At 34.1% G+C, this 23,543-nt stretch overlaps 3 protein-coding genes, 1 non-coding gene and 1 pseudogene across 4 annotated transcripts; 1 reads left to right on the plus strand and 4 right to left on the minus strand.

Moving 5' to 3' along the window:
* Window positions 1–1,371: 1,371 nt before the first annotated feature.
* On the minus strand, window positions 1,372–7,925 carry LOC100808374 (glutathione S-transferase U18-like). The gene is made up of 2 exons (NM_001317621.1): window positions 7,605–7,925; window positions 1,372–1,749 (listed from the first exon to the last, which is right to left on the minus strand). The coding sequence occupies exons 1-2, from the start codon at window positions 7,923–7,925 to the stop codon at window positions 1,372–1,374; spliced, it is 699 nt and encodes a 232-aa protein (NP_001304550.1).
* A 1,326-nt stretch (window positions 7,926–9,251) lies between these two features.
* Window positions 9,252–12,350, minus strand: LOC100817282 (glutathione S-transferase U18; annotated as a pseudogene).
* Window positions 12,351–14,165: 1,815 nt separating this feature from the next.
* GSTU8 (glutathione S-transferase U17-like) lies at window positions 14,166–15,131 on the minus strand. Its single transcript, NM_001305053.1, has 2 exons — window positions 14,811–15,131; window positions 14,166–14,543 (listed from the first exon to the last, which is right to left on the minus strand). The coding sequence occupies exons 1-2, from the start codon at window positions 15,129–15,131 to the stop codon at window positions 14,166–14,168; spliced, it is 699 nt and encodes a 232-aa protein (NP_001291982.1).
* A 2,059-nt stretch (window positions 15,132–17,190) lies between these two features.
* Window positions 17,191–17,261, minus strand: TRNAG-GCC (transfer RNA glycine (anticodon GCC)). The gene has a single exon. It is a non-coding gene; the product is annotated as a tRNA-Gly (tRNA).
* Window positions 17,262–20,715: 3,454 nt separating this feature from the next.
* On the plus strand, window positions 20,716–22,452 carry LOC100817815 (wall-associated receptor kinase-like 20). The gene is made up of 2 exons (XM_003519734.5): window positions 20,716–21,769; window positions 22,127–22,452. Exons 1-2 carry the CDS (start codon window positions 20,932–20,934, stop codon window positions 22,180–22,182), a joined length of 894 nt encoding a protein of 297 aa, XP_003519782.2. The 5' UTR covers window positions 20,716–20,931; the 3' UTR covers window positions 22,183–22,452.
* Window positions 22,453–23,543: the final 1,091 nt, after the last annotated feature.

The following is a 23,543-nucleotide window of genomic DNA, read 5'->3' on the forward strand; positions in this document are numbered from 1 at the left end:
GTCCCAAAAGTATGATATTTTAGTTACAAAATAGGTGCTCTAGAAGAACTACACCAATTCATAAAGTGTTCTGAAATATATTTTGTAATTATTTTGTAATTTATTAAGAAATAGGTATTCCAATAGTAAAACATTTTGCTTATGAAAAAAGTGCTTCGAAAGAACATCATTCATAAGGTGTTCCAGAATCTCTTTTGTAACACATTTAAAATACCATTGCGGAATACAAATTCAAGAATTTATGTTTATTGAATTACATATTTAGTAACTAGGAAAGAAAAACATATGAAAAAAATAACAGACATACACGGTAATGTTAGTTTAGGAATTTTGAAAATATTAAAAGAAAATGGAGGTGCAGGTGAGTTTTGAAGGGTGTAGCAAGAAAGACCTAGACACCAAGTATGATAGTTCAAAGTAAGCTTGGACCAAATAAAAGAAGCAGCCCTGGATCCGAAAAATTCAAACTAGTTCCACTCTGTCTGGACAAAAACGAATTTTTTTAAATCAGGGCTTTTGTTTCTCTAGTACAATTTGAGATATATTCATAATTTTTTATTATTAAATTGATTATGAGACTAATTATTGATAGAAATGTATTAATTGCAATGTGAGGATCAATTTTTTTTTCTTTATAATTATTTAAATATGTAACTTCGAACAAATGAGTTGCATAAAAAAATTATTGGTTTAACAATAAAACTAAAATTCAGTTTCATTTCAAACAAGAAAATAAGAAAATTTCCTATTTCAAACGATAAAAAAATCTATAATTCATAGAATATTAATTATTTTTTAAAATAACGCAATAATTACTTTTTAAAATTTTGTTAAATAGTATAATAATCACTAACTATAAACATATAGTTGAGTACTCTTGAATCTCAGTCTCAGATGTACAACAACAACCAAACAATACTGTGAATATTTGTCTCACTATCCAAAAAAAGAAAATGAGGTTTATTGTGCGGATGGGCATGGCTCCCGATGCTACAAGCAATCTCGCTTGATTGGTCCTCTCGATTTCGGTTCCCATTCAAGGACCACATCTGACTTGGACTAAGCAAAAGAACGAATCTGCAATTTAATAGATTATGCCATGCAAATGCAAACCATTTGGCTTTCCTATTTTGGCATTATAATTGGATTCATTCGCCATTTCAACCCTTCACGACAATGTTGATCCCTTACGTAAAATTTCAGACATAACAGCTCAAAATGCAGAACAAATTTCTAAAATATTTTTTTACTATATTATCATAACATTTATTTTGACTTTTAAATATATAAAGTTGCAACAAACATAGCCTCAGATATAAATAACTTGCACAACAATTTTTGAAATTCATCCAGCAATTAATTTGATTCCATTTACTTTGCAGCAGCTGCAGCAGCCCATTTTAGCTGAAGAATCTTTGCAAACTCAACAAGCTTTTCAGTCTCTGGCAGAAGGCCCTTCACAGCAGGATCAGCAGCAAAAGTTTCAGCCCATAGGGTCAAACCAGGGTGCTTCGTTTCATCAAGCAATTTTCTTTCATTCATATTCTCTGAGACTCTAATGAAACTCAAAAAGCTTCCAAAACCAATGTCAACAAATCCAATCGTATCTCCTCCGAAATAGGCCTTCCCTTCACTGCACTTGTTGAACACTTCTTCCACCTTCTCAAGCACTTCTTCCGCTTGCTCAAAGTGTAGCTTCTTTGCCTCATCATCTTCAGTCGCTAGAACACTTTTCAAGGACGTAAGCCACTACTCTCAAGTAGAAAAAAATACACCAAAAATAACTTAATTAATTATATATAATAAAAGAATAAATGAAGTATGCACCAATAAAAAATTATTAGATAGTTCAGGATTATCACATTTATATGATCTGATCCAACTAATATCTGCATAACCCATTTAAGTTTTATAGTTTACCTAATAATTAATTAGTGTCATATGTGAATATTAGTGAGAATTATAATGATGATCTCAAATCACCTAATAATTTCTCATGCACCTAAATATCATTAGCTGTGTGTATGTGTTAACAACACAGAATCTGGACTGCGAGGGTCCAGAACCTCCTAAGAACAAAAGAGAAAAGGAAAGGCAAGGATATTTTTTCATTCCTCATTGCTGGTGAAATACATGCTTATTTATATTGCAATTCCTCACTAACAGAATTGCAATTGTGCCAGCTTGGGAATATTACAAAATGACAAATTTTGTTATGCTTGTTTCCCCTGCTGCAGGTCAAGGCTAATCCAGCAAGATCTTGTGTGCCAGCTCAGTAGGTCATCACACATAATCCTGAAGGTACGTTGGTTTTGTAATTCTTCTTTTCCCTTCCTTTTCTATTTGCACCTCTGTATGATTTCCTGTAATTACCCTTGTGCTTGCCTCTGTGTCTGATGCTTTGCTAACACTCCATGACCCTTGCAGAAGCACCTTGTCCTCAAGGTGATAATCCTGGAAAAATGTGGACCAGTCTTCCCACGAAGTATCATCAAGAGGGAGTCCTTGCCATTGGACCAATACTTCCTAGCGTGGAGGATCATTCAAAATTTGTTTGTGTTCCAAGATTGCTAGAAGGGCAATGATGGGTTGAGTGCCAAAGAACTTCTCAGGTAGCTGTCCAGTGGTGTCTGATGGTGGAGTTCCCTTGAATGGTTTTAACAACGAACATTGAAAAACTGGATGTATGCACGCTCCTGCCAGAAGTTGGAGTCTGTAAGCAACTTGACCAATGCGCTCTGTGATCGAAAAAGGCCCATAAAATCTCATTACAAGTTTGTCAGTGTGCTCCTGTGGTTCTCTGATAGAAGTTTGTCGATGGGGACGAAGTTTGAGCATCACCCAATCACCTACTTGGTATTCGACATCACGACGTCGCGTGTCGGCGTGATGCTTCATTAAACCCTGAGCTTTAAGAAGCTTCTTCCTAATGTACTTGAAGGTATCCTCCCTGTCAGTTAACATAGTTTCGAAGACGGCAATGTCAGAAATGTCTGTGATGTAATCTGGAATCGTGCAAGGTTTTCGGCCAAACATTATTTCATATGGAGTGGTGCTAGTTCCAACATTCCAAGAAGTGTTGTGCGACCATTCTATCCACGACAACAATTTGCCCCACGTTCCCGGCCGCCGGTGGACAAAGGCTCGCAGATACTGTTCAATAACTCGATTTAGAACTTCAGTTTGTCCGTCACTTTGGGGATGGTAAGCTGAACTCATCTGCAATTTGGTGCCACTCAAACGAAAAAGTTCCTGCCAGAAGTTACTAACGAAGAGTGGGTCACAATCCGAGACCAGACTTCGAGGTATACCATGCAATTTGGCCACAATTTCGATGAATAAACAAGCAACAGTGTGGGCTGTATGTGAAGGAGTAAGCATCCCCAAATGAATCCCCTTGGAAAATCTGTCAACAACCACGAGGATGACTGTGTGACCATGATACGGCGGCAGACTGGTAATGAAGTCCAAGGAGAGGTTTTCCCAAGGACGATGAGGCACTAGCAGAGGACATAATAGGCCTACGATTCGCTTTGTCTCATACTTAGTATGTTGGCAATCAATGCAAGTGGTAACAAATTGAGTAACATCTACACGCATGCTAGACCAATAAAAGTTTTCAGAGAGCCTAGCCAATGTTTTTGCGATGCCGGTGGGGCCCCCTGTGGGAGTTGAGTGGTACTCAGTAAGCAGGGTAAGGATGATGGGCAATCCCTGGGGCAACCAAATTTGACTTTTGTGTAAAATTAATTTATCAGTGAGCTTGAAGTCAGGGTATTTGGCAGGGCAGTTTTCGATCTCCTTGCGCAATTGAAGGTATTCTTGGTTGGTCGAGAGCTAGTGATGTATTTCAGTGAGGAAACTTAAGCAAGGTACTGACAGGACCATGCATGTAGGCACCTTCTATTCAGGTAGGCGAGATAAAGCATCAGCCGCCTGATTGTTGGCTCCTGAACAATATTTAATTTGATAGTCAAAGCCCATCAGATGCGCAAGATATAGGTGTTGCTCCGGGGTTTGAATCACCTGGGTAAGGAGCTCCTTTAAACTCCGGTGATCGGTGAGAATAGTGATGCGTTGACCGAGCAAGTATTGTTTCCATTTCTTAACAGTTGCCGTAATTGCAAAGAGTTCTCTGACATATGTTGAAGCCCGCAGAAGCTTTGGAGTGAAGGGTTTACTAAAGAAGGCAATCGGGTGGCCTTGCTGGGATAAGACTGCACCCATGCCCACCCCCGACGCATCCGTCTCCATAGTGAAAGGCAATTGAAAATTGGGCAGAACAGGAGCCTGAGACAAGACTCTCTTGAGTTGATCAAAAGCAGATTGGGCTTCTGCACTCCACTTAAGTGGTTCTGTTGTTGTGGCCTTAACCAGAGGGGCAGCGATGGTGGCGTACCCCTGGATAAAGCGTCTATAGAACCCAGCGAGCCCCAAAAAGCTGCGAAGTGCTCTGGTTGTTTGAGGTGTGCGCCACTGGTCAATGATTCCTATTTTGGCAGCTACCGATGCCACTCCCCCTTGAGAGACAATATGGCCCCAATATTCGACCTGTGACTGCGTGAAGAAACATTTAGATAACTTAAGGACAAATTGGTTGTAAAGAATTACCTGAAACGTAGTCTCTAAATGCTGCAAGTGCTCATGGAAGGAGGCACTGTAGATTAAAATGTCGTCAAAGAAGACGATGATAAATCGCCAGAGAAATGGTCTGAAAATCTGATTCATCGTTGCTTGAAAAGAGGACGACGCATTCCACAGACCAAAGGACATTACCTTGAATTCATAATGCCCATGGTGAGTTCTAAAGGCGGTCTTAGGGATGTCACCGGCGTGCATGCGAATTCGATGGTAGCCTTGCAATAAATCAAGCTCTAAGAACCAACGAGCATGCCCCAATTCATCAAGAAGTTCATCAATAGTCGGAATGGGAAAATGATCACGCACCGTGAGCGCATTAAGAGCTCGATAATCCATGCAAAACTGCCATGAGCCATCATTCTTCCTCACCAACAAGACCGGAGAAGAAAACGGGCTGGTGCTTGGCTGAATGAGCCCTTTCTGGAGCATCATTTCTACCTAAAGCTCAATCTCACACTTTTGGTAATGGGGGTAGCGGTAAGGGCGCACGTTGACCGAGGTAGAAGCATGTGAATATGATGATCAGTCGGTCTCTCCGGCGGTAAAGCAGACGAAGGTTGGAACATGACCTGGAAACGAATGAGTAATTCCTAAATTTCCGGGGGGGTGTTCGTCATCGGAGATGGCAGAAGTGTCATCCCTGAGGACCACAATGTGATAGAAAACACCAGGACTTTGTTTCCTGAGTACCTTATTGAATTGGGGTGGCAACAGCAAGTGGGAGATGGTCTCATGATCTCCTTTCAGCTCCACCAATTGACCCGCATAGAAGAACTTCATGCACAAGCTGTTATAGTTAGTGAGTACTGGTCCAAGAGACTTGAGCCACTGAACACTAAGCACGACATTGGCATCGGAGATGGGAGGATGTAGAGATCAAGGGTAAACTGAGTTGATTGGATGCCAATGGTGACTGCCTCACACCATCGCTTGCACTCCAAATGTTGTCCATTCCCTACCATAACTCGTAATGGTCGAGTTTCACGAGAGGAGAATCCCAAATGAGCAACAAGCGAGTCCTGGATTAAATTATGTGTACTACCGCCATCGATAAGGATCATGATAGAGTGGCCGGAGATGGTGCCAAATAAGCAGAGCGTTTTTGGGGCCAGATGACCCGCGAGAGAATGGAGACTGATTTGAGTCTGGGTTGGGTCGCTCACATCTGGTGGGTCAGGGGGCGATTCAGGAGAGTTTATATTAGAAAGGGACGGGTCTTTAGCATCCGCGATAAGGAAAAAAAACCCTAGAGTGGCCTCTATGGTATTTTTCGTCGCAGTTGAAGCACAGGCCGCGGTCACGACATGACGCAAGTTCCTCCGGTGACAAGCGTTTGAGGCCAGGAGCTGGGAGGCGCGGCGGTGGCGGTGGCAGTTGAGGGAGCGTTGGTGATGGCAGGGCAAAAGAGTTCGTGGGCGACGAACGTAATGGAGTAACAGGCATCACAGGCGGTGGTCATCCCCTAGTGAAGGCTCTCCCCTTGGAAAGCTTCTCCTCCTGTAGGCGCGCAAGGCCGATCGCCTGGACCAGGGTCAGGGGTTACAGAGCCTGCACTTCCCGCCGAATCTCTGGAGTGAGCCCAGAGATGAAACAACTCAGAAGGAACGGCGCAGGGAGCCCGACAACGCGATTTGCAAGTTATTCAAATTCAGCCAGGTATTGAGCCACTGACCCTTTCTGTATGAGTTTGAAGAGGGCCCCTGTGGGGTCTTCGTATTGCGAGGGTGAGAATCGTGTCTGGAGTGCCTGGAGAAAAACCGGCCATGAAGTGAATTGACCATTGCTGGTCATCCATTGAAACCAGGCAAGGGCACAACCCTCCATATAAAACGAGGCTATCGTGAGCTTGTCCTGTTCCGAGGTGTGGTGATAGTCCAAAAAATTGGTTGATCTTAAAGATCCAACCAATAGGGTCATTTCCATCAAATCAGTGAACATCTAATTTCATTCTGTGGTTGGTGACAGGTGTGGTGGAAGAAACGGGCACAAAGGGGATAATCGAAGGTGATAATGAGGAAGGGGAAGATAGTCGTTGCAAGAGGCGTCGAAACGAAGGTTCATAGAATGGATTGATTCCCCTAGGGTGAGGTTCAAGGAAGTGAGCTTAAGGATGGCATCTTCCAGCTTTTTAGTGGATGTGGTGGAGTGGAGAGGGTCAGACATGGCACGAGAGCACCAAAATGTTAACAACACAGAACCTGGACTTCGAGGGTCCAGAACCTTCTAAGAACAAAAGAGAAAAGGAAAGGCCAGGATATTTTTTCATTCCTCATTGCTGGTGAAATACATGCTTATTTATATTGCAATTCCTCACTAACAGAATCACTAACAAAATTGCAATTGTGCCAGCTAGGGAATATTACAAAATGACAAATTCTGTTATGCTTATTTCCCCTGCTGCAGGTCAAGGCTAATCCAGCAAGATCCTGTGTGCCAGCTCAGTAGGTCATCACACATAATCCTGAAGGTATGTTGGTTTTGTAATTCTTTTTTCCCCTTTTTTTGCTATTTACACCTCTGTATGATTTCCTGTAATTACCCCTGTGCTTGCCTCGGTATCTGATGCTTTGCTAACAGTATGTTTGGTTTTTAGCTTGAAGGATCAGAAGTATGTTCAAAAAGCAAAACAGAAAAAACATCTTGTTTCGTTTTTTAGTTGAGCCTAATTATTGTAAAGAATTTTGTCACAATTTTGCGTTGAAACTCATCTTGAAATTTAAGTAAAAGGAGAGTTGCTTTTACAATCTTAATTTGCAAAATAAGTTAAACTTAAGTTTACAAATTTTAATCTAACCATCCATGTGTGTTAACTTTTATAATAATATCTTAATTAAAACTCGTATCATCCGTGATTTCTGATAGATTCACTTTGTAAAACCTTTTTTTCCATTGTTAGAGACATAAATTATGTCACATTAGTTGGTACTTGGTAGGAATAACAATAACATAAAACCAAGAAGTACCTTGTCATCGATGTAAGAAACCCAAAATCGGGCATTAGCTCGATCATATGCATTTTGTGGAAGGATGGAGAGAGCATTGTTGGACCAAACCTCATCTATGTACTCAACTATGATTGCAGATTCACATATGACTTTATCTCCATGGAAGAAAACTGGGATTTTCTTGTGCACAGGGTTGGACTTAAGAAGCAATTCACTTTTGGGATTCAAAGTCTCTTCAACAACCTCATAATCCAAACCCTTGAGGTTAAGGGCAATCTGCACCCTCAGGGCAAATGGACTGAACCAAGCACCCAAAAGCCTCAAGTCCCTTTCAGCCATCACTGTTTACTATAACAGGTCAAACACGGAGCAATATTGTGTTTGTTTTGTTAGGTTACTCAGCAGGAAATGTGGAGTTTTATGTATGGGAAAGGAGGGTGAGATAACATTGTGTGATAAGCATGCTAGAATAAATTATTAGGTAATCCTAAATCATCCATGTATGTATGGAATATTGACCAATTTACAAGAAACATATATTTAGATTATTTAATTTTAAAAAAATAAATATATCCAGATTAAATCAGTGATAAATTAAACCACGACCACCTAATAATGTTTTCTTGAATAGAGGCTACACCAAATATATTATGCATTGAACGCATCAAATATGTCGATGACAACTGATTAAAGATATTATATAATGATTATTAATATAATAATACAAATTAAAAAAGACAAAGGAAATTACACGATGCTGGAATCAAAGTTCTTCTGCAAAAGTCAAAACTACCCAGGACGTCGTGAATGTAGGAACCGCCGACGATACTGACTTTAAATGAGTTTTATATGTTCTTTCGTACTATTGTAATTATAATGAAAAAGAAAACCAGTCCTCAACAGAATTTTATCGTAATGAAAGGAAAAAAAAAATGTGACGCAAGTGATGAAGTTAGATGCCAATAAAGTTCTTAATAAAAACTAAAGATGAAGGAAGCAATGATAATAGATGCCAACGTTTTCCACGGTTTCACATCTTCTTCCTCCAGTTTTTCAATATTCAGTTTCATATATCTTTATTGTATAAAGTCTTATGTTCTGTGATGACGTATTGTCTTGACTCTTGAGGGCAAGAGAGACATAAGAGAGTGAGAATGCCAAAGACATAGGGAGTATTTTTTTTTCTTCTTAAATTTAATTTAATATCATTTTATTTTTATTTATTTATAGATATTTTTAATATGGTGGCACTATCTTTTTTAATGTGTTGAACCCTTCATATTTAGGGTAGTGACTACTACCCAAGTTTTTCCCTTAGGAAAATCAACTCAAATTGTTTAATGTGTCCAACTCTTCATAATTCATATATAGGGTAGTGTTTTACCCAAGGCCTCCTCAATAGTCAATACATGAACCCAAAAAGTTGAAATTCACACAACAGTGGGACACAATAATTCAAGTGGGACAAACTAATAGTACTGCAGTTCAAAGAACAAGCCAGAATTGCGTTATCTTGTTTTTCTTGAACGATTCAATATTTAAAAGCCTTACGAATGCAGTTTGACCATTTGAGATGAAAAATAATTTATAAATATAATAAGTGATATGACTTAATAAGAAAATTGAAATACAAAGAAATAAACGATAAAAAATAAGTATTTGTAATATATGAGATATAATTGTTTAATCTATAATAAATTACCTCTAATTTGAATTGAGTTATGTAAATTTATTCAAGAGGATAAATATCTTTTGATATATACTTTTATTTGATTTTTAATTTGACTCTTAATAAAAATTAAACTTCTCATCGTTTAGAGTTTGATATTCCACATTTTTTTAATTCTAGAAAATTATTTTGATTTTTAAATTTAGACTTTCACCTTTGTATTGCAATGTGTAATTTTGATATTTTTATTTTACAATTTATCTAAATTTTTTTCAATTTTTTTTACGTACCTATTAGAGATGATATGATTGTTTGATGCATAGTGAGATTTTTTTTTATAAAGGTTATTGTTTTTCGTCACAAAGCTGTATGGTTGTTTTTCGTTCTCACACTTTTTTTATTTACCCAAACCTACTTCATGTAAAAAAAAAACATTTTAATATTACGAAGATAAAAAATATACTAAAAATTTACAGAAACAAATTTTAAATAATTTCATATTTATAAGAATAAAAATCATATTTTAACATATACTTTTCACATATACTTGATATAAGTTGTGTGCCACCGGGCCCTCGTATAAGTGGCTAGTAACTTAGGTTTTTTTAAATATATAATAGGACAAAATTTGTTGGGAAAAGAATTTTTCTTTAATTGGTACTCTACTTTTTTTTAGTAAGTTTCATGACTTTCGGTAGTGGAAATATTTTTGCTTCTAGATAAATATATATATATATATATATATATATATATATATATATATATATAAGTTGTGTATCTTTCCAAATAATATTTTTTAGTAGAACCATTACTATATTGCGTTTGAACATGATTTTGAATTCTAAATCACAATTTAACTGAAAATGGAATAAAACTCTTTATATGTAAAACTAACCATGCTAGCAGCCCATGGAGAAGAAGAAGGGTAGTCTTGCAGAGAAGATGGTGTTTTTGTTCAACAGTATCCTCTTTAAGTTAGTCTGCTGTCAAGAGCTACCTGGCCACAAAACAAATGGATTGAGCCCACTTGAGGGATTTTATTGTAACTGTCCTCAAGAAACCGAATCTCCTAAAATAAAGAAAAAAGCAGGGTTCTTTGCTTCATCAAACACTTTTCTTTCATTCATCTCTTCTATCACTCTCATCCAACTCCAAAGGCTCCCAAAAGCAATGTCAATAATTCCAATTGTATCCCCTCCCAAAGTAGGCCTTTCCTTCACTGCACTTGTTGAACACTTCTTCCATCCTCTCAAGTGCTTCTTCCATTCCCACAAAGTGTGGCTTCTTTGCCTCATCATCTTGATCAGCTGCTTCAGCCAATAGAGCATTCCGCATGGACGTATACCACTACTCCAAGACTAAAGATTAGTACTTATTCAATAAAAAACACACGAAAGCTTATAGCCTCTATAAGTTGGAAGTGTTGCCGCATCCAACACCGACATACCCTAGCATTTGTTTCATACTTCTTATTAGGTATATAACTTATACATTTGAAAAAACATTTTTTGGTTAATTTTAAAAAATAAATATATCATCAATTTAGATATTTTATTATATGTTATTATTTTATTAGAATCTCTTTGTTTATTTGTATGTGGTGTCCGTATCATAGACATTAAGACATTAGTTTGTCGAAGTGTTTGTGTTAGAATTTGTGCTTCATAGCTTATAACTAACTTTTGATGATAATTAAGCTGTTCATGCAACTTAATAAAAAAAACTTCTTGAAAAGGCCACACCGCCGCAGGTAACTTAGCGAAACACATTACTTACATGAGTTCAATTAAGTTACATATATAAATTATTGAGAAATGATACCGTACCACTGTAAATTAAGAAGTTCGGGTATAGTTGAATTTTATAACATCTATTATTTCTTCTCTACCCATTCATTTGCCTCCATATTTCAAAGTAATAAACTCAACTCATATATTCTTGCCTTCTTTCTTTATTTCACATTAACCCGCACATCAATCCAGCACCAGCGAATTGAGTTTGAGTTTGAGTTGTGTAAATTACATTTGAGGCTTGCAGCTAACAATTAACATGAATTTTGTCATTGGTACGTCTACAAATTCTATAAACTCTTCTCAGTAATAATATTATGCCTCCTTATCATTCGTTTAGCTCAAACTATATTTACATATAAGTTCTAACTTCTAAAATTCTAAATATACTGTATATGAACGCAGCAGCTAAACACAGCTTGCTCAAAACGACTAAGTGTGGAACTTCCTAGCTTCGGAGTCCAGAATTCTAGAAAAGTTAAAGCACTGTGGAACTCATAGATTCTTGCTTTTATTATTATTATTATTTCACATTAACCCGCGCATCAACTCAGTGAATTGAGATTTGAGTTGCCCAAATTATATCTGAGGCTTGCAGTTGGTGGATTGATGCGCGGATTAATGACACAAAGAAATAAGGAAAGAATCTAAGTTGAGTTTATGTTTTTGAAATATGGAGGCAAAGAATGGGCCGAGAAGAAATAATAGATGTTATAAAATTCAGCTGTACCAAAACGGCAAAACCCCCTTAATTTATGGGTACGTTCTCTAAGTTATTTCTAAGTTAGTTAGTAAAAGTAAAAATAAGAAAACCAAAAACCAAAATCCAAAATCCAAAATCAAAGGGGTTTAGTTTAGATGGTAAAACTCTGGTACCTTCTTCGATTTTTAGCGATGAAAAAAAAATCAAAACCAAAAGGAATATATATAAATACCTTGTCATCGATGTAAACAACCCAAAATCGGGCAATAGCTCGGTCATAAGCATTTTATGGAAGGAGGGAGGGAGCATTGTTGAACCAAACCTCATCAATGTACTCAACTATGATTGCAGATTCACATATAACTTTATCTCCATGGAAGAAAACTGGGATTTTCTTGTGCACAGGGTTGGACTTAAGAAGCAACTCACTTTTGGGATTTAAGGTCTCTTCAACAACCTCATAATCTAAACCCTTAAGGTTAAGGGCAATCTGCACCCTCAGGGCAAATGGACTGAACCAAGCACCCAAAAGCCACAAGTCATTTTTAGCCATATAAAAGATCAAAATGCACTGTGTTACTTAAAAGGAAATGATGCATTTTATGTATGTGAAAGAAAGTGAGATAACATTGTGGGATGTATCAGATAAGAATCAACTTACAAGTTGAGCAGAGACACGTACAACAGTGCTTGGGACACAGTAATTCAAGTGGGACGGACCAATTAATAATTATACTGCATGCATTGCAAAATGCAAAGAACAAGCCAGAATTGATGTGGTCTTTTGTTTTTTATATGATATATCTTTCTTTAGATTTTTTTTACTAGGTCTTTAGATCTAGATAATAGGAAAAAATGCGTTGGTTATTAATTTTTTATTAAAAGAATTAATTTATTCTATGAACTGATTTATTTTTTTGTTAAATTTGAATCGTTTTAAAATACTAGCATAGTCACGCACATTAAACATAATAATATTATTAATATGAAATGATTAATTTTATTTTTTTAAGTCGATTCAATCTTATAAAATTGATAATTTTGAAGAAATAAAAGTAGAATAATTTTTTTATGGGCGGCTCAATATTCCAAAAATCATAGAATAATGATGCATGGTTTTTTTTACCCTAGCTTTGAGATAAAAAAATAGAAAAGAAAATAAGTGAAAATGTAATTAGTAATGTGACTTAGCATGAAGATAGAAACACACAGAAATAAAGGATATAATAAAGGATAGAAGATAAGTATTTGTAACATGAGATATCATTGTTTGACCATATATAATTTACGTCTAATTTGAATTGAGTTATATGTAAATTTATTCAAGAGGATATTTTGATAACATGGTTGTTTGATGGTTAAATAAAGAGTGATTATATTTTGATGAAAATTCAGTTAATAACTTTTTTTTTTCATTTTCTTTATCATATTACATCATCAATCAAATTAATCATTTATTTCTCGTATTTTTTTCTCTGAAGTTATAGACAATTCAAAATTATCCAAGAAACATTTTTTTAAATAAAGAACTTAAAAAAGAGAAATTTTAAAAATTTCAGATAACAAATACACTGAAGGCAATATCCTTACATATCTACAGAACACGCAAGGAATGCCACACTTTTTTTGAAAATTACCCCACAAGAAGCCGGGCGAGGAGCTCTTTTGGTCGCACCATCCGTGTTGCACTTAATAGAGTTACATTGAGGAGGAAATCAAATCTACTTGAATTATCCCAAAACCTTCCAAAAAGGATGAACTAATCTTTGGCCTTGTCATCCAATTTTTTAAATATGCAAATCTGATCCCGAGGAGACTTAGAAATAGATGATTAAACCATACAGAGTTAGCTAAAAAGATTAATTTTAGATACTCGCATCTTTAGAGAAGAAAATTCTAAATTGGCCTCTTTTTTTTCGCAATAGGTATGCTTAATGTTTTACCCTTCTTTAGCTTTATCTTGGGTTAGGTTTATGCCCTCAAGTTTTATTTTATTTTTATTTTAATCTTGCCTTTTTAAATAAATTTGGGTGTGCTGCGTCTTAGCACTCCTTATTGCTATATATATATATATATATATATATATATATATATATATATAAATGAGACATGACCTACAATCAACAGACAGAGACTCAGTTGCTAGCAGAGGCAACCTAAACAAACAAATACAAAAGCATAATTTTTTTTATCCCAATTGTTAATTCTCTTCAAGTGAGATTCGGACTCTTCAATTGAAAGGTTACCCTCACAACTCAAAAGTCAAAACCGAAGACACTCCCCTTTTTCTCTACTTTATTTATAAACCTTTTATTTTAAAGTTATTTTTAAACCAACATAAAGTTAGAACAAAGATAGCCTACAAGGAAAAAAAAAATCACAATTTCAAAGCCAAGTAATCTTGCAATTAGTTCCATTTACTTTGCAGCTGCAGCAGCCCATCTTTTCTTAAGACTCTCGGCATACTCAACAAGCTTGTGAGTCTCTGGAAGAACACCCTTCACAGCAGCATCAGCAGAAAACGTTTCAGCCCATTTAGCCAAAGAAGGGTTCTTTGCTTCATCAAACACTTTTCTTCCATTCATCTCTTCTATCACTCTCATCCAACTCCAAAGGCTCCCAAAAACAATGTCAACAATTCCAATTGTATCCCCTCCAAAGTATGTCTTTCCTTCACTGCACTTGTTGAACACTTCTTCCATCCTCTCAAGTGCTTCTTCCATTTCCACAAAGTGTGATTTCTTTGCCTCGTCGTCATCTCCAGCCAGTAGAACACTTTTCAAGGACGTAACCCACTACTCCCAGTAGAAAAAAATACACCAAAAAATATTAAGTACTCATGCAATAAAAATTAAAATCACATGAAAACTAAGCTTATGGTGATAATTAAGTTTTCATATGCAACTTACTAAAAAAAACTTAGGAAAAGAAAGGATCAAGGTACACTTTTAATTTGGATTTTATAATAAGGGTTGGATGGAGTAAATTATTTCTAACATTAGATAGTAGGAATAAGAATAAGCAAAATTAAAAAAGGAGTGAAGGCACAGAAATATAAATACCTTGTCATCGATGTAAGAAACCCAAAATCGGGCATTAGCTCGATCATATGCATTTTGTGGAAGGATGGAGAGAGCATTGTTGGACCAAACCTCATCTATGTACTCAACTATGATTGCAGATTCACATATGACTTTATCTCCATGGAAGAAAACTGGGATTTTCTTGTGCACAGGGTTGGACTTAAGAAGCAATTCACTTTTGGGATTCAAAGTCTCTTCAACAACCTCATAATCCAAACCCTTGAGGTTAAGGGCAATCTGCACCCTCAGGACAAATGGACTGAACCAAGCACCCAAAAGCCTCAAGTCCCTTTGAGCCATCACTGTTTACTATAACAGGTCAAACACGGAGCAATGCTGTGTTTGTTTTGTTAGGTTACTCAGCAGGAAATGTGGAGTTTTATGTATGGGAAAGGAGGGTGAGATAACATTGTGTGATAAGCATGCTAGAATAAACTATTAGGTAATCCTAAATCATCCATGTATGTATGGAATATTGACCAATTTACAAGAAACATATATTTAGATTAGTTAATTTAAAAAAAATAAATATATCCAGATTAAATCAGTGATAAATTAAACCACGACCACCTAATAATGTTTTCTTGGATATAGGCTACAGCAAATATATTATGCATTGAACGCATCAAATATGTCGATGACAACTGATTAAAGATATTATATAATGATTAGTAATATAATAATAGAAATTAAAAAAGACAAAGAAAATTACACGATGCTGGAATCAAAGTTCTTCTGCAAAAGTCAAAACTACCCAGGACATCGTGAATGTAGGAACCGCCGACGGACGATACTGACTTTAAATGAGTTTTATATGTTCTTTCGTACTATTGTAATTATAATGAAAAAGAAAACCAGTCCTCAACAGAATTTTATCGTAATGAAAGGAAAAAAAAAAGTGAAGCAAGTGATGAAGTTAGATGCCAATAAAGTTCTTAAAAAAAATTAGTTAATAAAAACTAAAGATGAAGGAAGCAATGATAATAGATGCCAATTTTTTCAATATTCAGTTTCATATATAGGGTAGTGTTTTACCCAAGGCCTCCCCAATAGTCAATACATGAACCCAAAAAGTTGAAATTCACACAACAGTGGGACACAATAATTCAAGTGGGACAAACTAATAGTACTGCAGTTCAAAGAACAAGCCAGAATTGACGTTATCTTGCTTTTCTTGAACGATTCAATATTTAAAAGCCTTACGAATGCTGTTTTACCATTTGAGATGAAAAAAAATTATAAATATAATAAGTGATATGACTTAATAAGAAAATTGAAAGACAAAGAAATAAGGGATAAAAAATAAGTATTTGTAATATATGAGATATAATTGTTTAATCTATAATAAATTACCTCTAATTTGAATTGAGTTATGTAAATTTATTCAAGAGGATAAATATCTTTTGATATATACTTTTATTTGATTTTTAATTTGACTCTTAATAAAAATTAAACTCCTAATCGTTTAGAATTTGATATTCCACATTTTTTTAACTCAAGAAAATTATTTTGATTTTTAAATTTAGACTTTCACCTTTGGTATTGCAATGTGTAATTTTGATATTTCTATTTTTCAATTTTTTTACGTACCTAGCTATTAGAGACGATATGATTGTTTGATGCACAGTGAGAATTTTTTTTATAAAGGGTATTGTTTTTCGTCACAAAGCTGTATGGTTGTTTTTCGTTCTCACACTTTTTTTATTTACCCAAACCTACTTCATGTAAAAAAAAAAAAGACATTTTAATATTACGAAGATAAAAAATATGCTAAAAATTTTATAGAAACAAATTTTAAATATTTTCATATTTATAAGGATAAAAATCATATTTTAACATATACTTTTCACATATACTTGATAGAAGTTGTGTGCCACAGGGCAACATTTGTTGGGAAAAGAATTTTTGTTTAATTGGTACTCTACTTTTTTCTTTTAGTAAGTTTCATGACTTTCGGTAGTGGAAATATTTTTGCTTCTAGATAAAAAAAAAAAAATATATATATATATATATATATATATATATATAAGTTGTGTATCTTTCCAAATAATATTTTTTAGCAGAACCATTACTATATTGCGTTTGAACATGATTTTGAATTCTAAATCACAATTTAACTGAAAATGGAATAAAACTCTTTATATGTAAAACTAACCATGCTAGCAGCCCATGGAGAAGAAGAAGGGTAGTCTTGCAGAGAAGATGGTGTTTTTGTTCAACAGTATCCTCTTTAAGTTAGTCTGCTGTCAAGAGCTACCTGGCCACAAAACAAATGGATTGAGCCCACTTGAGGGATTTTATTGTAACTGTCCTCAAGAAACCGAATCTCCTAAAATAAAGAAAAAAAGTAATACAAATTTGCACCAGCCGGGAATCGAACCCGGGTCTGTACCGTGGCAGGGTACTATTCTACCACTAGACCACTGGTGCTTTTTTGATTACATATTATTTAATTAATATTATAAAACCATTGTAATAAAACCAAAAACTTATGTCTTAAAACAAAATTTAATTTCTACATTCAACTAATGCAGACTCTTCCGTTCTGACCTAGAGACTTTTCTGACCCACTTTCATTTTTCCCTTCACCATTTTGGATGTGATTTCTTTGACAACAGATGTCTTGCTCCCCCCTTTGTCCCATAGAGTTTGATATAATGTTATTCATCATTTTGTTATCCAACAAACTAGATTCCTTACTACTATAAAGCAAACAGGTTCGGCTCCTTCACCCACAGTCTAAATTTAAGAGGTTCCCTTTCCCAAATATGCTTGGGTTTTCCAAAGAGTCATCATATTCACATAAAATTGCTAATTGTAGCCACAAATTCTTTTTTATTTATGTAAATCACATTACTTTTCCTTGAGATGTTTTTATCTTCTCTCCTTTCTTATTTTTAAATATACATTTATTTTCTTTATAAATGCACAATTTACATTTGACTCAATTTTAATGTAAATAGTGCATTTAGAAAGAAAAAAAAAATCTCTATTGTTTAATTTTCAACAAGATTAATAGCTAGTTTACCAATATTACATTGATATGATTTGTGCTAGTATGGATCCTTTGAGTAAAGTTTTAAATTCAAATTTCGTGAAATAAAAAAATGTTATTAAGGAAAAATTAAAGGCAGCTAACCAGTTTTTCAATTGAAATTAGTCAATGGTGGAGTAGATGATACTTTTCTAAATTTTAAATGAAATTTTAAAGTATATTCAATGCATTTAAAATTTATTTTACCTTCTAAAATATTAAATTAATAAAAAAATATTCAAAATTACCTATCGAGGATATTGAGAGTTATAGAAAAATATAAAATATTTTTGGGAGACACTTTTATAATTTATAAAATATTATTGGGAGACACTTTTATAATTTTATACTATTATCACTTATGATTATGTTTGAGAAGATATTTCAATTAGTTTTTAACTTTTTTTATTAACTGAAAAACTCATCTGTTTATTTGGTAAATAAACTTTTTTTTAATAACTTCTAGCATTTTTTGAAACATTATTTAAAGTAACGTTTTTTAAAACACATGCTTTTATCTTCTAGTTTTTTATATTTTTATCTTTAATATATTTATCAAATTTTTTGCTTACCCTTTTTAAATAAATTATGATTTCATTATTTTTTTAATCATTTTATACTTTTCAGCTATTTCAACTATTGATTTTACCAAATATGTTAACTTTTCAGCTTTTAACTATTTTTGTCGATATAATCTACATTAAAGAAAATTATAATATAATTTGTATTCATTTATTAGAAGAATACATATTTAACACAAGAGAATAAGAATCCACTTAAGATTGACTTGGCGGTGGAGGATTTGGATATATAACTTGGTGTCTTAAGTTTTAATCTCATTTTTTGCTATTATAAAAAGAAAAGAAAAAACATAAAGAGAGAATAAAAGAATAATTCAAGCATCTTAAAAGAGAGGAGTGTAGTTTATTTTGTTTCCATTGTAGGCACAATTTTTTGTTGTTGAGCTTCTAGATCTGAGCAATTGAAAGATATAATATGTAAATTGTTAAGCAAAACTTATCATATATAGAGAAAATATTCAGCAAGAATTAGTGCCAACAAAGAATAAACGTGCATGTGATGTCGAGAAGATTCACATGGAGAACTAGTAGAAATATTGTATCACGACCATTTAACTTGCTTGGGTTCAGTAGTAGGAGATGGAAAAAAGAATGTGCAGTAAACAAATAAAGTGAAAAAGGTTTTATTATAGATGAGATGAAAAAAAAGATGTAAATATAGATGAATATATTCTCTTCTAAAGTTATTTGCATTTTAAATATTCTTCCTTCCACCAACTTTAGTACAAATGACTGAAGGCACAACGTAATTGATGAGTGGATGATATATAATTGGATAATAATAACAAGAAAATAAATTATAGGGATTAGAGAAAAGAAGATGAAAAGTATAAATGTAATCATCACCACATTATTCTAATTCATAGTTCTTGTTATAATTAAGTAGCAAGTGCGTCGGCAATCATCATATGCCTTCAAAAGCATAAACGTTTGGCCAAGCTTGTTTTGGGGACTGAAGAGCGAAGTAGAGGTATCTACTGCTTCTTTTATGAAATCTTTCCTTATTATTTATATAAAACATATTAAGACATAAACATCAATCCTAAAATATTTGTAAAAAATGTGGGAGAGTATTGTTCTGTCAAATTATACATTACACACTTTATACATATACTTTTAAAAAAATGATTCGCAGATTGATATATCCTTTTAACTCGCGGGTTAACTGATTTATTCCAAGATTTAAATGTATTAAACCAAAGAAACTTACGTTTAAACAGTATTAAGTTTTTCTTGATCCTAATCTATACGAATGAAGGGTTACATACTTACATATGCCCAGTTTTAATTTAGAAATTAGAAATACTTAACATACATTTGTTCCTTCTTTCATCCCACTTTCACCTCATTTCTCTTTCTCGATCTCACTCTCCATATCATTTATTTATAACATCTATCATTTTATTTCTTTATTTTTTTTTCCTCTTTATCTTCTTTTTATTTCCTCTCATATACATCCGAAAAATGGAGTGTATGTTTGTTATTATCTTTAGATATAGTATAATGAAAGTCAAAGGTTTTAGACTCCAAACACATTTGCCTGTGACTTGTGTAATTAAGGTCGTAACGTGGCTGCTCGAGCACATGATCATGTGATTTCTCTTAGTAAGAGATTTGAAATAATTAACGTGCTCTAACATCTTATCAATTTTTCCACTTTAAAGTAAACACACAATTCATGAAGGTGGAGATCCCGGCCAGAAGAAAAATAAAGCCCGTTCCATCATATTAAATCCGAATTTTAGTATGTACTGACAAAAAACAGTGATGATGGTAAGTACATCACCGAACCATCTAATTAATCTAATACTAATAAAAGAAAGGACAAAACTTATATATTACTTAAGTGTTTTTGATGTTGTTTTCTAATCAAAATTTAAGTCTCATTTTTGTAATCAGATGTTTTTTTAAATTATTTTATTGGTGTTTCAGTCGAAAAATTTAAATGAATATTTTTAATAAATTGATTCCTCAATTAAGTTTTTTTTCATCAACAAAATTTAAATTTAAGACTTTATTTTAAAAAAATTCATTTCATTTTATTTGAATCAATGACACTCATGCAGCAAAATTTAAATTTAAGACTTTATTTTAAAAAAAATCATTTCATTTCATTTGAATCAACGACACTTATGCAGTAAATGTTTGCATGCTTGATGAAACTTTAATTTTGATGAAAAACAAAACTAAACATTTATAAACCTCCATGTAAGTTTTATCCTCAAATAAAAATATATAACAAAATGTTAAATAACATACAATGAAAAGCAATAAACAAATCCTTACATAACAAAAATGCAAGTTCCTCAATCCTCATACCTTCATCTCAGAAAGTTATTATTCATCTGCTAGCTAGCTAGAGGGTAGAAGATGCTTTCAACAATTCAATAAATAGTAACACTAACACCAGAATCATACCTATTAGTCCCTCCTCTTCTTGCTTCACCACTTTCCTTTATTCCCCATCCTCATAACAACAACAACAATGGATTTCACCAACCCTTCACTTCTTCTCTCCATTTTCCTTCTACTACTTCCTTCTCTGATCTCATCACAAATCTGCCAGAGAAACTGTGGCAAAGAAACTCTCAAGTACCCTTTTGGAAGTGGCCCTGGTTGTGGTGACCCTCGTTTCCAACCACATGTAACATGTAGCAACCAAAAGCTCACATTCACCACTCACACAGGCTCCTACCCTATTACCTCAATTGACTACACAAACCAAATCATACACATCTCAGATCCCACCATGTCAACATGCTCCTGCACTGTCCCTAGCAAAGGCTTTGGCCTAAACTGGGATGCACCATTTACTTTTGCTGATAGCACCATCTTTGCTCTGGTGGATTGCTCAATGAACTCATCATCTATATGTCAATCAAATGGCTATGATGATGGGAGCAATTCCAATTCCAAGCTTTTATGTGATCAAGAGACACCAATTTGTAGTCTTCTATACTCATGCAGGCCTATTAGCACCACCATTAACCTTCCAATCTCGACGTGCTGCGTTTACACGCCGGTTAATCTCGGTCCAGCGTTTGAGATGGATCTGCAGAAGCTGCAATGCCCTTCTTACACGGGGTTCTACAACTTCAATGATCAAGAAATGGATCCTGAGAAGTGGAACTATGGTATAGCACTCAAGTACAAGTTCAGTGTCACAAATGACTATCCTGGCTCGTGTGATGCTTGTGAAAGGAGCCATGGGGTGTGTGGGTATGGTGGGACCTATAACTCTTTTATCTGCAATTGTCCTAATGGGATTAACACTACAGCGGATTGTTTCTTCATATCTTCTTATAACAATGGTTTTCGAAATGGTAAGCGTAATTATATTGTCCCTAATCTCTGGTCAATTGAAGCCTATCTATTATTTAGGTCCTTTTTTGGTAAACTTTTCAGTACTTGAAAGACAATAAAATATAAAGGTATAATGAATCCAGTTTCTCTAATAAGTTAAAATCAACTTAATGTACTTAGTTTTTATAGAAGCTCTCTGATCTAACTTTTCCAAGATGAGAAATGTATAATTAAATGTTGGCTTTGAAGAGATACTCAATTCATTTTATTTTTTTGTTGTATTTTTTTGTAAGTACTTATTGAGAAATTTATCAAACAAGACTTCATTCATCTGTAAATGGCCAACACTAAAATTGTTTTGGCCCTTTTGTTTTCAGGGGTTGCTTGGTTGATCTATCCTGTGGCATGTTCTCTTGTTTGGTTCTTCTTGTAAGTTATCTTGCATGGAACTTCAACAATCAAACTCATGACCCAGAGAGTAACAAATCAAAAAAATTCTGAAGGGTGTGACAAGTTCGAGTGTTGGAAAATTTCATGGTTAGGGGGGAAATTATGTATGACTTTCTTGGGTTAAAGAATGTGGCCATTAATTCATGGTGTCCTTCTGTGGCAGATGTGTGCACATGCAACCTGTAATTTGAATCTCCTCTCAGTTCATTTATGTTCAGAATTCAGTGAATGACATTTTTTTTAGAATTTTTAATTGATTGCCTGCATGTCAATTACCATAGTTCAAGTGGTAAAGGGTTTGATTCCTCTTATAAGGATTTAATTTGGAGTTTAAGTAATGTCAATGTAAAAAATAGACATTAGATAGCTTTCCTCTCTCACTGGGTCTATACGATCTCTATTAGTCGTAGTCTAATTTGACTCCTAGATGTTGAGAGTCTTAAAAAACAAAAATAGAATGTCTGACGTACACCTAAATAAATGAATTCAACAACCAATAAATTATGTTCATTAGCACAAATTCTGTTCCTAGAAATGTATGTGAAAAATATTAAAAATACTTAGCTAAAAGAAGTAAAATCTAACGCCGTAAGTATCTCAAAAGCCTTAATTTGCACATGTTATACAATTGACATAAAAAGAAGAAAACATTTTTTTTACTCTTTGACAGGATTTTAAGGTATTGTCATAAGTCTTAAACTTTTCTTTTTTTGAATCGATTATAGAATTTATTCTCCACCCAAGACTTAATCATAATTAAATTTTATTATCATTCTCTAAAATTGTTTTGCCGGAATGAAATCCATGTCATTTCCTGCAATAAGTTCAATCTCAATTGAGCCACACTCAATCTGAAAAATATTAGCATATTTGGAAATTCCTTGAGAAGTAAGAAATCACTATTAGAATATAAGAAATTATAATTATTAACTTCTTAAAACCACAACTGAGATGTGAAAAATCACGTTCCAAAATGTGAAATGTAAAAACAAATACACTATATGACATGAAATGCGTGTTTGGATTAATATATGTAATTCACGCTTAATTAAATTTTCGCGTCAAGATATATCAAAAATAACTAAAAGTTACTTTTGTGATTCACATTTTAATTGAATTGTGTGACTGAGAATCCAAACATACTATAATTCAACTCGATATTGACCTTTATTGAACTATGAAAAAAGGAAAAAATAGGCAACCGATTATTATGTTATAAAGGTGGAAGCTTCGTGGGGGCCGTCATGAGCAATTGAGTTAGTGATACAGGCAGTACATTAGTGAATCTCTAAAGTGTGAACCTGTAGAAGTAGAACACTACGAGTCTGTCTTGATCTAAGACTA

Source organism: Glycine max, chromosome 2 (assembly GCF_000004515.6).
Source record: "Glycine max cultivar Williams 82 chromosome 2, Glycine_max_v4.0, whole genome shotgun sequence".
Lineage (NCBI taxonomy): Eukaryota > Viridiplantae > Streptophyta > Magnoliopsida > Fabales > Fabaceae > Glycine > Glycine max.